Source organism: Cynocephalus volans, chromosome X (genome assembly GCF_027409185.1).
Source record: "Cynocephalus volans isolate mCynVol1 chromosome X, mCynVol1.pri, whole genome shotgun sequence".
In the NCBI taxonomy this organism is placed as follows: Eukaryota; Metazoa; Chordata; class Mammalia; order Dermoptera; family Cynocephalidae; genus Cynocephalus; species Cynocephalus volans.
In genome coordinates, this window is record NC_084478.1 from 176,009,815 (window position 1) to 176,024,364 (window position 14,550).

General features: G+C 54.3%; 1 protein-coding gene and 1 pseudogene across 1 annotated transcript; one reads left to right on the forward strand and one right to left on the reverse strand.

The window, feature by feature from the left end:
• Positions 1 to 4,201: 4,201 nt before the first annotated feature.
• On the forward strand, positions 4,202 to 10,019 carry LOC134367671 (EOLA-like protein; annotated as a pseudogene).
• A 1,140-nt stretch (positions 10,020 to 11,159) lies between these two features.
• Positions 11,160 to 12,605, reverse strand: LOC134368622 (heat shock transcription factor, X-linked member 3-like). Its single transcript, XM_063085046.1, has 2 exons — positions 12,126 to 12,605; positions 11,160 to 11,696 (listed from the first exon to the last, which is right to left on the reverse strand). Exons 1-2 carry the CDS (start codon positions 12,603 to 12,605, stop codon positions 11,160 to 11,162), a joined length of 1,017 nt encoding a protein of 338 aa, XP_062941116.1.
• Positions 12,606 to 14,550: the final 1,945 nt, after the last annotated feature.

Below are 14,550 nucleotides of genomic sequence, written 5' to 3' on the forward strand. Positions count from 1 at the left end.
TCCAGGGGACGCTCATCTGAGGTTGTCACAGCCTCTACAGGGACAGGCAGTGGGACACTTCATGACCTTTGGGGTTACTTACAATTCACGGTGCTGAGGCAAATACTCAGTCCAAAAGAGCCCTGCAATGAGGGGATGGAACAAGCCCCCGAGGGGAGAAAGAATCTGAAACATGAAAAACCGAGGTGTGATTATTTTCCAGACTTCAGAAAGAGCTCCTACAACACCATACATCAGGACAAGCCACTGAATAGAAAAATGGGCCAAAGGCATTTCCCGGAAGAAAAAACTGAACCAAGAAATATTTGAAGGGAAACCAAGAATTTGGGTCAAAGTCCTCCCAGACTGAGACGCATTTTGCAGGGGTGGCCAAAGACCGCCCACCCCCATCCCTACCTGCGACCCAGGGAAATGATTCTTCCTAGGGTCACCCACCACCGTGGCAGGGAACTAGCCTTGTGGCTGCTGCCCTGAACCCCTGATCCCTATCACAGATCAGGCTTCTGCTGTTGTCTCCACCCCAAAGACTGCACAGGACATGTGAATGACACCTGCTTCTCAGCACGCCCTTGAAAGCGAGGAGCAGCTGGCAGAGTCAGAAGAGGACGTGCTGTTACAGCACAGCCATGGGTGTCCCCACTAGAAGCCATGTATTGTATCCGGCTCATTAGGGAAGTTCCAGCTCTTCCACCAACAGGACACGGGAGCAAGGACAGCAGCCCACCAGTCAGGGGACGCTCACTCATGATTTGAAACTGCTCCAATGAGGAGCTGGGGGTTCGGCATAAGCTGGCAACCATGGGTGGGGAAAGGATTCCAGGAGGGGACACTGGCGTGGATGACAATTGGAGCTGCTGATATTTCGGGTCCCTCACAACCCTGAGGCCTACATCCCATGGAGAAGCTACTTTGTCCCCCTCACCTCATGTCCTCGAGCTTCCCCAGAGACAGAGTAGGTGCATCTCACAAGAATAGAAGAGCAAGCCGTCCTCTGTTGATCCAACATTTACTAACCAGCTCCCGTGTCCTGGGCACCCGGCTTACCGCAATGAGTGACCCACAGGACTTACCCTAAAGGAACGTGGAGACGCTGGATGGCCCGACTCTTGCAGTGATTACAACCCTGGGTTAAAAGTGTCTGACGGAGGGAGAGTGGGGGCAAGGTAGAAAGTGCCACCCGAACTCAGAGACAAAAGTACCTAATACTTGCGGGGGGGGGGGGGGGGCAGTGAATGTGACTTTAAACTTGGGCCCTCAAGGAGGACAGGGGTCTGCCAGGTCGAGAGGAGGTGGGTCCTCCAGGCTGTGGGAATGACCTGAGAGCAAGCAAGGAGTCCTGGAAGGGCAGGCTGGGTCGGGGACCAGTGACCAGGCAGCACAACGTGACCCAGCACAAAGTGTTAGGCGATAATGCTGGAGCGAGCTGTGGCCGACTGCACCAGGAGAAGGCTTGGCAGGGTTCTCAACAGGGGGCTGATGGCAGTCTGATGACGACTGGAGGTTTACAGAATGGCTAGGAGCAAGCAGAGCCCGCCTGGGGGGGTTCAGCCCTGTGGTGCAAGCCTCAGTCTATGGCCCCGTGGACCCCAGGCAAGTGCTACTGCTCCTCTCGCAGCTTCCATGCCCTCTGGAGTGCCCTCTGGGGTACACACTGGGGGTTGGGATAGGTAGCTGAGGACTTGGGTTGCCATTCTGACCCTTCCCTAAGGGTGCAGCCCCCAAGTGCCTAAGCTCCCTCCTGCAGCTCCGCCCTGCTTCTCAGGCAGCCCCACCCTCATCTCCTCCTCTCCAGTTACTGCACTAGCTCCTCCCCAAGTTTTTCTCACAGTCCCACCCTGCCCATCTCACAGCTCCACCCAGCTCCTCCTTTCATAGCTAAGTGCAAGCAGCTTCTCCCCAGAATCTTTCCACAGAGGGGCCCTGCTCCACCTGCAGCCCCACCCCAGATCCTCCTCCTGTGGCTCCGCCCTGCTCCACACCTGGCCCCACAAAGCCCTGCCCTCACATCCTCCTCCCACAGCCCCACCCCTCAACTCCTCCCCCAGGCCTTCCCAAGTCCATGTCCTGTTCCTCGCACTTCACGTTCCCAGGCCCCGCCCTGCTCCACCCCTGCCCCTCCCACAGCCCCGCCCTCACCTCCTCCCCCAGGCACTGGGGGTTGGGATAGGTCGCTGAGGACTTGGGTTGCCATTCTGACCCTTCCCTTAGGGTGCAGCACAAAAGCGTCTAAGCTCCCTCCTGCTGCTCCGCCCCTGCTCCTCCGACCCCCAAACTCTGTACTACCTCCTTCAACACGTCTTTCCCCTTCCCTTAGCTCAACCCTCTTCTCTCTTTGCTTGTTCCTCCTCCAGCTCCACACCCACCCCCTTCTCCCCAGTTAATGCACTAGCTCCTCCCCAAGTTTTTCTCCCAGCCCCGTCCAGCTCACCTCGCAGCTCCACCCAGCTCCTCCTTCTACAGCTCTTGTACGGTCAGCTCCTCCTATAAATCTTTCCACAGCCATGCTCTGCTTCTCCTGCAGCTCTGCTCCAGCTACTCCTTCCCCAGCTCTTTTTCGCAGCGCAGCTTACCTCACAGCTCTGCCTGAGATCCTCCTTAACCAGCTCCTGTACAGTCAGCTCCTGCCCCAAACCTTTCCACAGGGGGGCGCTGTTCCACCTGCAGCCCCGCCCCCAGTTCCTCCTTCTGTAGCTCAGTACAAGCAAGCTTCTCCCCAGTCTTTCCACATTGGGGCGCTGTTCTACCCACAGCCCCTCCCCCAGCTCCTCCGGCAGCTCCGCCCCAACTCCTCCCACCCAGTTACTGTACTAGCTCATCCCTAAGTTCTCACAGCTCCCTCCTGCTCACCCCGCAGCCTAGCCCCTAGATCCTCCTCCCCCCAACTCTGTAGTACCTCTTTCAACAGGTCTTTCCTCATCTCCTAGCTCCACCCTCCTCTGTTTACCCGTCCCTCCTCCAGCTCCGGCCTGCTCACCCTGCAGCCCCGCCCCAGCTCCTCCTTCTGTGGCTCCGCCCCCAGCTCCTTCGTGCAGCCCCGCCCTACTCCCCACCTGCCCCTCCTGCAGCCCCGCCCTCAGCTCCTCCCCAAGCTTCTTCCCAAATCCGTTTCCTGCTCCTCCCCTAGCACGTTCCCAGGCCCTGCCCTCAACTCCTCCCGAGCTTATTCATATGGCCCTAATCCTGCTCCTCCTGCAGATCCTTCCTCATCTCCTCCCTCAGCTCTTGTGCACAGCTCTGCCCCAGCTCCTCTCTCAGATTTTCCCACAGCTCTGCTATAGCTTCCCCCACATTCTTTCTCACAAGCCTTCTCCTGCACAGCTGCTCCCCCAGCTCGTTCCACTGACCTGCCCTGCTCCTCCCCCAGCGGCTCTCAGCTCTTCCTCAGAAGTCCCCCTGCTCCTGCAGCAGCTGCTCCTCCACAAGCTCCTCCCCCAGCCCGTTCCCAGGCCCCACCCGGGGCCTCTTGCTGCTCCACCCCCCGCCGCTCTCAGCCCCGGCCCCCACCGCTCTCTCACCCGGGCCCCCTCCGCTCCGCCCCCTCAGCTCCATCCGGGGCCGCTCTCTCAGCTCCACACCCTGGCTCCACCCACCGTGGCTCTCTGAGCCCCGCCCCCCGCCGCTCTAAGCCCCGCCCCCCACCACGCTCAGCCCCGTCCCCCGCCGCTCCCTCGTCTCCGTGCCCCGCTGCTCTCTCGGCTCTGCTCCCCGCCGCGCTCTCAACTCTGTTCCACAGCCTCTGCCCGCCTTTTTCTCACAGTCGGGCCTGTGCCTTCCACAGTTCCCCCAGGTCTTCACGCGGTCCCGCGCTGCTCCTCCCGTGGCTCCGCCTCCTCCCCCGCAGCACCGCCCCAGCTGTCCGGCCGGCCGGCCCCATCCCGCCCCTTCCTCTTCCTCTCCCGCTTCCTTCCCTCCAGAAGCCCCTCCTCAGGGCCGCCGGTCTCCACCCCCTGGCCCTGGCCTAACCTGCCTGCGCGCCTCAGGCCCCAGTGCGTGCAACAGCGTCTCCTAGCGGCCCGTGCGTACGCAAGTGCGTGAGGACGTAGTGCGTGGCTGCCTACGTGCGTGTATATGTATGTACGGAATGAGGAAGCGTGTGTGTGCTCACGCGCGTGAGTACGTGCCTTCATGCGTCCTGCGTAAAGGGCGTCGCGGGCTGGGCGAATGTGGCCTTCTTCAGCGCCAGGCGAACCTGTCGGCAGCCCCTGTATGGCGGAGGCTGCGGCGGGGAGAGGCGACCCCTCCGCGGGCCGGGCGTGTTCTCTCCGCGGCCCACGTCGTCTCCTCGCCAGGGTTTGGGAGCCGGTCGTCCTGGCGCTGGTGAGCTCGCCGGACCGCGGGGAGGCGTTGGACGGTCCTGCCGCTGGGCCGGAGGTCGAGTCAGCCCTGGGCTTCCGAACTCGCAGGACCCTCGGGGGTGGAGGCCGTGAGACCCACCGGTCCCGCTGGGGACCATGAGCTTTGCCTCCCGTGGACGGTGCCTCTGGGCAGGTGTTTCCCTGGCTGTGGGGCTGGGAACTCATGCAGGGCTGGCCCGAGGCCGCCCTATCCTGTCCCCTCGTCCCTCCAGCGTCTCACAGTCTCCCAATTTCTAAGCGTGTGTACCAGCGAGTGCGCTGCTCCACACACACCGGCCCCACCTCGACACTTGGGTCATGAACTCACCGAGACCACAGTCTTTGCCCGCCCAGCTCTGTGGCCCTACCCAGAATGACACTGAGGGACACGGGATTCGTGCACCTCCCCCTCAAGACTACCCTGCGACAGTGTGAGGGGCAGTGTCATTTTTCTCTTCCAGCGTGCTCAGCTGTAAGAACATGGCCCAATTACTGAACTGATTTTCTGCCCTGCTGGCCGATTCATCATGTGGTCCTTAACACAGACAGGGGAGGAGGTGCCCACTGCCTGATTAGCAAAACCAAGCCCTTAGTGAGGTGCACGAGTGTGTTTCCCATAGACTGGCCCTGCGAGCTCTTCTTGGTCTCTAATGCCAGCTGACTACAATACCTTCCTGGTACCACTAGCCAGTCTTGCTGTCTCGTACTTAATGACCTTTCCTTCTTACCTCCCTTGTCCTTGGGCAGATGAAGAAGCTGAGACAAGTAGAAGAGTGTTTCCTCCTCAGACCACAAAGCAGGTACTCTCTGCAGCATCAGGCAGGAAGGGGACTCGGCTCCCTTCTTGCCTTTACAGTTACATCAGTTCTCACTCGGGATTCCACCCACACAGTTCACTTCTGATTGTTGAGATTTCGTGGCGTAAGGAAAAAAGGGTTGGCTAAGAAACTGAGAGGCAGAAACTAGGCAAACCTTCATTCTAGTCACATATCCCAGTAGAGGAAATGGAGATTGACAGGCCCCGTGGGGGACATTCCTCATCCCTCCTAAGTAATCCCAAACCAAGGAATAGGGTGATCCTGCCACCCATCAGCAGAATGATGATGCTCAGAGACAACTAGTGTGAGGACATGGCACTGTTGGTTGATGGAGTGTACACGGGTGAGTCTCTGTGAAGGCCATTTGCTGGCATGTATCAGCATGTGAGATGTACATGCCATGCGACACAGGCATCCTCTTGGACATGTCATCAGAAAACAAGCATTAGGGGTAATATTTCTAGTGTCAGAAAATGGGAAGCAGCTTGTAACTCTCCATCAGTAGAGAAAAGGTTAGGTGAATTATGGGACACCCAACAGTGGGATGCCATACTGGCAGTGAAACATAAAGTAGAAGAAGATGTACAGACAGAAAGAACCTGCTTGATGTGCTCTTTGGTGGAAAGATCTCGCCCTATCCTGTAGATATGTTTGGGGAACAGCTTACACCTACATAGTAGTTTGCCAAGATGTCCGTAAAAATGTATCACAACCTGGGTGGCTTGAACAACAGGCATTTATTGTGTCTCAGTTCTGGAGGCTAGAACTCTGCAGTCAAGGTGTCAGCAGGGTTCGTTTCTGTGGGCTGCAAGAATCTGTTCTATCCCTGTCTCCTAGTTTCTGGTGGTGGCTGGCAATCTTTGGCTTGTGGAAGCATCTCCCTGATCTCTGCCTTCATCTTCTCATGATTTTCTCCCTGTGTGCGTGTCTGTCTCTAATTTCTCCCTTTTTATAAGGTCATTGGTCATAGGTCATACTGGGTGTGGGCCCACTTTCAGGACTTTTTTTTTTACTTGATCCCCTGTGTAAAGACCCAGTCTTTACATATAAGGACACATTCTGGGGTGCTCAGAGTTAGGGCTTCAACACAGGAAGTTTGAAGTGACATCAGGCAACTCATAAGAACCTGCAAAGGCCCTGAGTAGGAAGAAACATGGCATATTCTGGGGACGGAAGGATGGCCTGTGTGACTGCATGGTGGTCACTAAAGGGGAGAGGAGAGCAGACAGCTGTGGCAGGGAGCCAGATCATGAGGGACCCCTGTGAGATGTGTGGATTCTATTGTGGTTGGGGCGGGAATCCCTTGGAAAATTTGAGCACAGGAGTGACATAATCTGATTGCCCCTGTGCCAAGGCCACTATGACTGTAGTGTGGACACCAGGGTGTAGAGGGCAAGCGCTAAGGCAGGGGCCGATCAGGGAACTGCATGAGAAGACAGCAGGACATGAAGGGCTTGCACAGGGATTGTGGCCTTGGAGACTAAGAGATCAGATTCAGGTTAGGATTTGGAGATGGTGCCATGTGACATTGGCAGGTGTTGGAAAGAGAGGAAGGAAAGAGTGCTTGCTAGGTCTGGGGCAGGAACGCCAGGTAGATGGTGATGCCACTTACAAAGGTGAAAGGGAGGTGGATCTGGCAGGAGCTGGAGGCATGTGTGGGCTCAGAGGAGGGTCTGTCTTCACGTGATGAAGGGCGTGTGGCCACGTTCCTCTGGAAACAGAATCACCTCCTCATGGGAGAGGGGGAGGTACTGATGCTGAGCAAGAGAGGACAGTGGCAGGACCCAGGTCCTGGAGTGAGCCACAGAAGCAGGGTCGGCAGTGGCAGCTCACCTGAGAAGCGGGAGGATGGCAGAAGATGTGGTGCAGAGTCAGACAGGACTGCAGGTTGGGAAGGGAGTGGACACCAGGCTCTCTCGTCCCGGCAGAGCCTTGATCCTGAGTGTGGGCATGTTTTCTTAGAATCATAGGAGATTCTGGGTTTAAGTGCGTGTATTTGAGAAAAAGGACGGGGAGGCACCAAGCAGAGTGGAGGGAGGCGGCTCATGGGTGTGGTACAGACCCAGGGGATTAGTCCCCAGTCCCAATGATGATGACGATGGTGACAAGAGCAGCCACCATCTGACTGCCCTCTGAGGTACCAGGTACTGAGCTGGGTGCTCTTGGGGCCTCATCTCCTGACCTCATGGCTACGAGGAAACTGAGGCTTCTTTTTTTTTTTTTTTTTTTTTTTCCGTGACCGGCGCTCAGCCAGGGAGTGCACCGCTCATCCTTATATAGGATCTGAACCCGCGGCGGCGGGAGCGTCGCCGCGCTGCTAGCGCAGCACGCTACCGAGTGCGCCACGGGCTCAGCCCGAAACTGAGGCTTCTTGACATGCTATGACTGGCCGGAGTTTCTGTCTTCAGGCCCATGGCTTTACCGGACCAGGGCCCGTGCTCCATCTGCTACACTGTCCTCGAGCCAGGAGGAGTGGCCCCTGTACCATGGGACACACAGAGGCAACAGGGACCAGGACAGGAGGTACATGAAGTCAGGTCCTGTGTGATCGAGAGCCCTTGCTTCATAGCTCAGCACCCCCTTGTCCTCAGCAGTTGAGTGGGCCTGGCAGTGAGGGTTCAACCCGATGATGCATGGATCATGCCCACCCCAGGGCCTGTCACAAAGAAGGTGTGTGTGCACTGAGGCTAGTTGTTCTCGTTCTCATTATTTCTTTCTCAGGGCACAGGTCTGGGACAGGGGAAGGGGCTTGAACAGGGTGGCACCTGAAGGAGTCAGGAGAAGACACCTGACGGGGACACCTGAGGTCACAGGTCACTCTGAGGGTGGAGCTGAGGTTGGATACCAAGGACTTGTGCTCAGCAGCCCTAGGGTAGGAGCTAGGAAGCTCAGGGCCTGCGGTGCCTGGGGCTGGCACAGCCAGGGAGCTGAGAGTATCGGCGATGTCTGGGTATGGGGAGGGCAGCAGGAGAAGAAGCAGAGCCCAGGACTGTCCCTGTGTGCTGCCAGAGGGCTGAAGCCAGCCCCGACTCTCACTAGCCCACACTCGTCCATGTTCCCCTCGGACTTGATGACCTCTGTCGTAGCACTGATCACACGCTGTCCTGCCTGTGCCTTTCTCTAGCTGTCCCTGCCATAGTCCGTGAGCTCTCCGAGCATTCCATCAGGTCGATCTGAGTGACCCAAATCCCAGCCTTCCCAGTCCCAGTCTTCCCTTGGGCCTGCTGTGCTGACAGAAGGAAGCAGCGAACCATCGAGGTCAGTGGGGATTCAGGGCACCTGGGAAACGGGTAGAAGGTCGGGCCCACTGGCCGTGAGCTTGGAGGACTGGTGTGTGATGAGCTTCTGTGTTCCCACAGGCCACCGAGGCCCAAAGAGCTTGCGGAAGATGAAGATCTGTTGCCTCTCCTTCCGGCAGCCTTATGCTGGCTTTGTCTTAAACGGGGTCAAGACCTTGGAGACACTTTGGCGTCCCCTGCTGGGCAGCCACCAGAACCATACCATCGCCATTAACATTGCTAACAGGGACTAGAAAGACGATGCCTGGTGGGAGCTGCTGCAGGGGAGGCTCGGGATGACACCCGCTCAGATTCAGGCCTTGCTTCCGGAAGGGGAAAAGTTTGGCCGAGGAGTGGTAGCTGGTAAGTGACGATGTGCCGATCGTTGTACAGATGAGTCCAAGAGCTGCCAACCTGGATCTGGCTGGGGAGTTTGGGGGCTTCTCTCTTGACTTGAACTGGTTTGTGTGTTTGCTACAGTTTTCTTAAGCAACGCACCTTCAAGGGGGCAGCAAGGGGCCCTGGGCTGGGGTCTGCAGGCCCAGCTTGCCTCACCTCCGGTCAATCATTTCTCTGCTCTGGACCTCGGTTTCTTCTTCTGACCTGTGAGGCTGGGTCAGGTCCATGATGTCATGTGGTGCTGGGCTGTGCATGTGCGTCTGTGGGGCAGAGACCACCAGAGGCAGCACAGCACATTGTGTGGGTCGGCTCCCTGCCTGGCTTCACGTGCCTGCCCTGTCCCCACCACCAGTGGCACCCTGGGCTAATCCCTTCATCACCTTGGGTGGTGGAGGGTCCACATCCGCACCTGTCCCTGGTGAACTGACTCAGCACCTGGTTGTCTCCATGTTCCCGGGCAGTGGCTGGTGCCCTTCCATTCTCAAACTCCTACCCTCAGCAGTCTTGCTGGCACCTGCACATTACTTGTGTGGCTTCACAGGGGAGCAGGCCCTTTCCTCTTCATTTCTGGATCCCTCCCTCTGCCTCACCCAGAATTCCCGGAACATGTTTGGCTCATCATCTGTGCTCCGTGAGAAGGCCCTGCTGCCCTTCCTGTCCTTGTAGTGATGTCATCTAAGTCTGTAGTGGCCGTAATTTTGAATAACCAAGTTGTCACACTGGCAGGCCTTAGTTGATGGAAGGGAAAACCACCCGTGTGTTTCTCTCTTTGTGCACAGGGCTCATTGACATTGGGGAAATGTTGGAGTGTCCTGAAAACTTAGCTCCTGAAGAGGTCGTGGAACTGGAAAATCAAGCTGTCCTGACCAACCTGCAGCAGAAGTACCTGACTGTGATTTCCACCCCAGGTGGTTACTGGAGCCTTTACCTAGCAAAGGGGGAAAGGATATATTCTAGGTAGACATCCCAGAGCACCTGATCCCTTTGGGTCAGAAGTTGTGACGTGTGTGGGCTCTTGAGAGGAACGTGACTGAGAAACAAGCTAAATCATGGCACCATTGATTCACCATCTTGTTTCACTTGCATGTAGATCAGATTAAGTGTGAATTACCCCTGCATTGTAGCGTGCTTCCCACTATGTGGTATTCACAGAAACGGGTTTCTGCGCTCACATGAAGGGAATAAGGGGTTCTGGTGGTCATTTTGGTTCTGCCAATGTCTAGATTGTAGAAATAAATTGTGTCAAAGGTAACTGTGAAGTGTTTGGGGCTCCTTCATGTTTCCCCAGTCTTTCTTCTGGTCGGAGCTCATCAACTTTTTGATCAGCATCCTGGTGACCTTGTGTAAAGCGTGGGTCCAGGCACTGAATGTCTGCCTGAGAGTGACCAGCCATCAATAGCCTGACTCAGCCAGGACAAAGAGTACGTCAGACTTAGAAACATGAAGCTGTCCATCCTTCCAGATTCCTCTAGGTCTCTTGTACACACGTCCCCCCGTCATGAGGGCCAATGGTTCATGAAGCCCATGTGTCGCCCGCAGCACAGAGCTTCTTCAGATCCAAACAAAGGACCTGAGATACAGCTCTCATTGAGTGAGGCTGATTTTGCAAAGTGATCAGTAGTGTTATAACTTAGTAGCAAATCTTTCTGTTTTTCTTGTGTGATTTCCCAGTAAAGTTTCTAGTGGTGGTTAGCTATGAGGATCATGGGCTTTCCCCCCAGGCATGGACTGGAGTGGCTGGTCTCTTCTGAGCCAGGACACAGTGGTTGTACCTCCCTTGGCAGATGGGGCAGCCTCTTTGGAGGGACCCTGGGTGCTGGGTTGGGACACTCAGCTGTGGAACAGAAACTTCCTGGCAACAGTGTGGGGACAGTGATGAGGAATGAATCTCTTGTTTCAAGGTACGAGAATAATATAAGGTGATACTCCCAAGGTCAGGAGTGAGGCTGTTCTGTCTCCTGAGCAGCAGGCAAGGCTCAGGGGACCGGATCTTGCTGGGCGAGCCCTCCATAGTCCCCAGCAAAATCCTTTGCTGAGTGTGTGGAAATGCTGCTGCCTGAAATGGAAGAGGACATTGGGGACAAAGCCTGTCTAGGGCAGGATCTTTAGTCTCATGTCAGTGAGATGTGTGTGTTATAGAAGTTTAGAAACGACAGGGAGTCTCACTTCTCATTTACATGGTTTATTTGCTAACATGGGGTTTTGTTGGATCTATTAAAACCAAAAATGGCTTCACCATTAGTAAATGTCCCTTCTTATCATTCCTTAGTGGCCTGTGAGTTTAGGGACCTGGATTGTCCTTAAACTGTTCACAGAATGCACATGTATAATCAGCCCTCCGACTGCTCCTCGTTGCGCGGCTCACTGGGAGACATTTCTAAGAGGGAAGCCATCAGAGTGGAATAACAGATGTTATACAGAGACATCGGGAGACCAATTCCCGGGTAAAGTGGGAGGTTGGGGAGCGGGTCCCCTGCACCTTCCATTCCAGTGTCAGCCCTGGGCTCAAACCTAACATTCACAGAGATGTCTTCCCCCCTGCTTGGATCATTTGGCTCTTGAGGGGAACGATTTCCTAGGGGATGTCTAGCAACAGTGCCCCTAGACCGGGTACCCCCAGGGAAGATGGAGAACTGAGGGTTACTGGGTCCCTGGACATTTGGGGCTTCCCCCTGGGACTTGCTGTTGGCTTCTTTCTTGGCCTTAATGTGTTGGATTCGCACGGAATGTCTCGTAGGTACCAGCTTCTTTCTCTTTGCGGTTGGTGCACAGGTTGCTGGCAGAGCAGTGTTTCTGAGGTCACCTTTTTTGTGGATGTTCTCAAGGAGCCCAGGCTGGTCTCTCTGAAAATTGGGATTACTGTAAAGCTGAAACAAAAGGAAACATTTTAGTTAATCTGAGCTTAGCTGTCCATTCCTTTTCTCCCGCAGAATCACAAGGGTTTTATTTGATGATGGAGAAAAGAAGTGTTTAAGGTGCTGGCAAGTGTCACTTTGTCTTATAGCATGACCTCACTAGAGAGAAACAATTCATAAGTGAGGGTGGCAGTCTGTACATTTGACATTCCCAGGCTCTCAGAGTCTCTACTCCTACGCAGAGAGTATCTCTAAGGGCGTGGTCATTTAATATCAAAATCTATGCTTTCAAAGTGTAGATTTTGATCTGTCAGTGAATAATAGGTCATGTTAAAGTTGTCCTCACAAATGAAACTCTTGTAGTATGTCATTCACCTTGGTATACTGTAAAGATGTTTGAGTAACAGAGAAAAGGGGTAAGAGGAATATTGTCTACTTTACCATAATTTTCTTGTCCCCTGGAGAATCAACTGAAGAGGTTTTTGTGCGTATTTTGCTGAATCCATAGCGGTTCATTTGGCGAATGAAGGTCTTCATTGTGTCTGTTTCAAAAATCCTGTCCGCGCCTCTCTTGCGAAGAATTTCCCTCTGGAAAAAGTCTTCCTCTATGATCACGGTGTGTCCATCGTCATCCCAGCGCACAGACTCGAAAGCGTCATCCTCAATGATCTTCCAGAGCCTCCTCGGGAAGGAGAGTGTTCTGGGGTCACTGTCTTCTTCCACACTGGACGCACGTTGGTTTTGATCTGCTGGTTGTTCATCATTTTGGGAGTCTGCATCTTGTCCCACGGCTTGGTCACCTTGGACGTCTGATACCTCCCTGGGATCCAGGTTTGGATCAGGTGGGACCCCGCTTGCTGGCTCTCCACCAGAAGATGAGGCGAGCTCGGTTTCACTGTCGTCAGTATCCTGACTATCCATGGGCTACACTGTCATCAGGAGCAGTTTGTACCCCACAGCATTAACCACTGTCCCAGTAAGTACAAACTGCCTTCAGTCTGAGTGGCGATGCCCAATAAATACTGTCCACAGGATTCTAGAATCTCAGTAGGGGGGCAACCGGCTGCTGAAGTCATCGTTTCTTTATTTGTCATGTGATGTCACATAGGTGGCTCACGGCCAGTCTGGAGATTGAGCCCTGGCCAAGTGTTCGGGGGGAGAGGGTGGCTGGGCCCCCCAGCTTCTCTCTTTTCTAAAAGTGTAGAAAGGGTGGTTCAGATTCCCAGAAAGTCTCCCATGTGCTGACAGACACATGGTTTCATGGGGCCCGCCCCTGGATGAGTTGAGCAGCCTTGATCCCATGGCCACTCCCAGCCCTGAAGACAGGGGAGGCCTGTTGCTGGCCTCTCTGGTTTGCTCAAGGGCCAGTCCCCAGTTAGTCCAAACTTGGGTATTGCCAGGACTGTCTGGGTCAGCTGGGCCCCTGGGTGACTTTACCTCCCAGGTGATGGTGGTCCCTACCAGGCTGGGAAATCTAGTTCCAGTTGGTGTCCTTCTTCTCCCCCCATCTCTTTCCTGCTTTGGTCTCTTCCAGCCACTCCTGCTGGTGGGTTCCATCTGCTTAGATGGGCCCAGAGAAAGTGTGACTTATTACCACCTGCTCCAGCCAGAGTGGGGCTGCGCCTGAGCACGGTGGGAGTGCTCCTCTTGCTCCTCGACCAGAGCGGTACTCAGAGCACGGATGTGTGATTGGATGGGCACATGCTCGCTTGTGCTTTGCACTGTCATGTGGAGCTCTGCTTGTCCCCAATGCATCCCTCCTCCGTTCACAACAGGGTTGTCTTTACTTTCTATTTCTTCCTCATAGATCCTGTTCTTATTGTCGGAGACCCTCTCATTTCTGAGGCCTTCATTACAGAGACTCTATTCTGAGGAAAGTTCCTACTTGATTAACTAGACATGAGTAAAGGATTGCAACACAAAAATATCCATCAACGTGTATTTGAAAACAGATGAGAGTCTGGTGGGCTGGGGGAGCGGTGGGGAAAAACCCCAAATAATTGTCATTTTCAAACAGAGATGAGAGGATATAACCCTTTCTTTGGTGATACCTGCTCTCTAGCCATTGCAGACAACTTTGTTCTTAATATTCACTCTGCACAGGAGATGGATTGGTACAGGGCAAAGGCTCCAGGCTGAAAGGATTCTGGGTCCTCTTCCTACTAAGCAGTAGACTCTCTAATGGCCAGTTCTTTGTTACTAAAAGTGGAGTGCAAAGTTGGTTTGAAAGAGACCCTGTCGAGGTATCTTTCAGTCCAAGGGCGCTAATCCTTAATCATTTTTGGATTTGGGATTGGTCTGTGGTCGCCATTCTTTTAAACAAGTTTACAAAGCCTTCATCGTGGACTCAGTTTAACCTGTATGCACATGCACTTAAAGGCTTAGAATTGAAATGAACTTTATTTTTGATGTCTCCAAAGGGTAATTGGGAGCTTCTTTCATGGTGGTGACCCCAGCCTGTGCTCTTGCAGGTCGTTCCTCCTACCCCTGAGAGGTCTGTCTGAACCATGGCATGGAGTTTGTCGGTTGCAGATGCATAGGCACCAATGTCTCATGACGTCTGATATGGGTTTAATACATTCCCTAAATTTTCATGTATTAGAAACTTAATCCCTACTGTGACAGTATTAAGATGGTGGGATATCCTACTACAGTAATTGAAAGGTGGGCCTTTAAGAGGTGATTTTCTTATAAGGACTATACCTGTATTAGTCCATTTCCATTGCCTATAACATAAAGAAAACAAAATTTATTGCTTACAGTTTTAGAGGCTGATAATTCCAAAGTCCAGGGAACACATTTGGTGAAGGCCTTGGTGGTGGTGACCGTGACCGAGGGGTCCCACATGGCAGAAAATGGTGGGGCA

Coding starts and splice junctions, on each gene's coding strand:
- LOC134368622 (XM_063085046.1), bottom strand. CDS start 12,605: ATGGATAGTCAGGATACTGACGACAGTGAAACCGAGCTCGCCTCATCT. Junction 11,697..12,125: donor CAGGGGACAAGAAAATTATG/GTAAAGTAGACA, acceptor CTTTTGTTTCAG/CTTTACAGTAATCCCAATTT.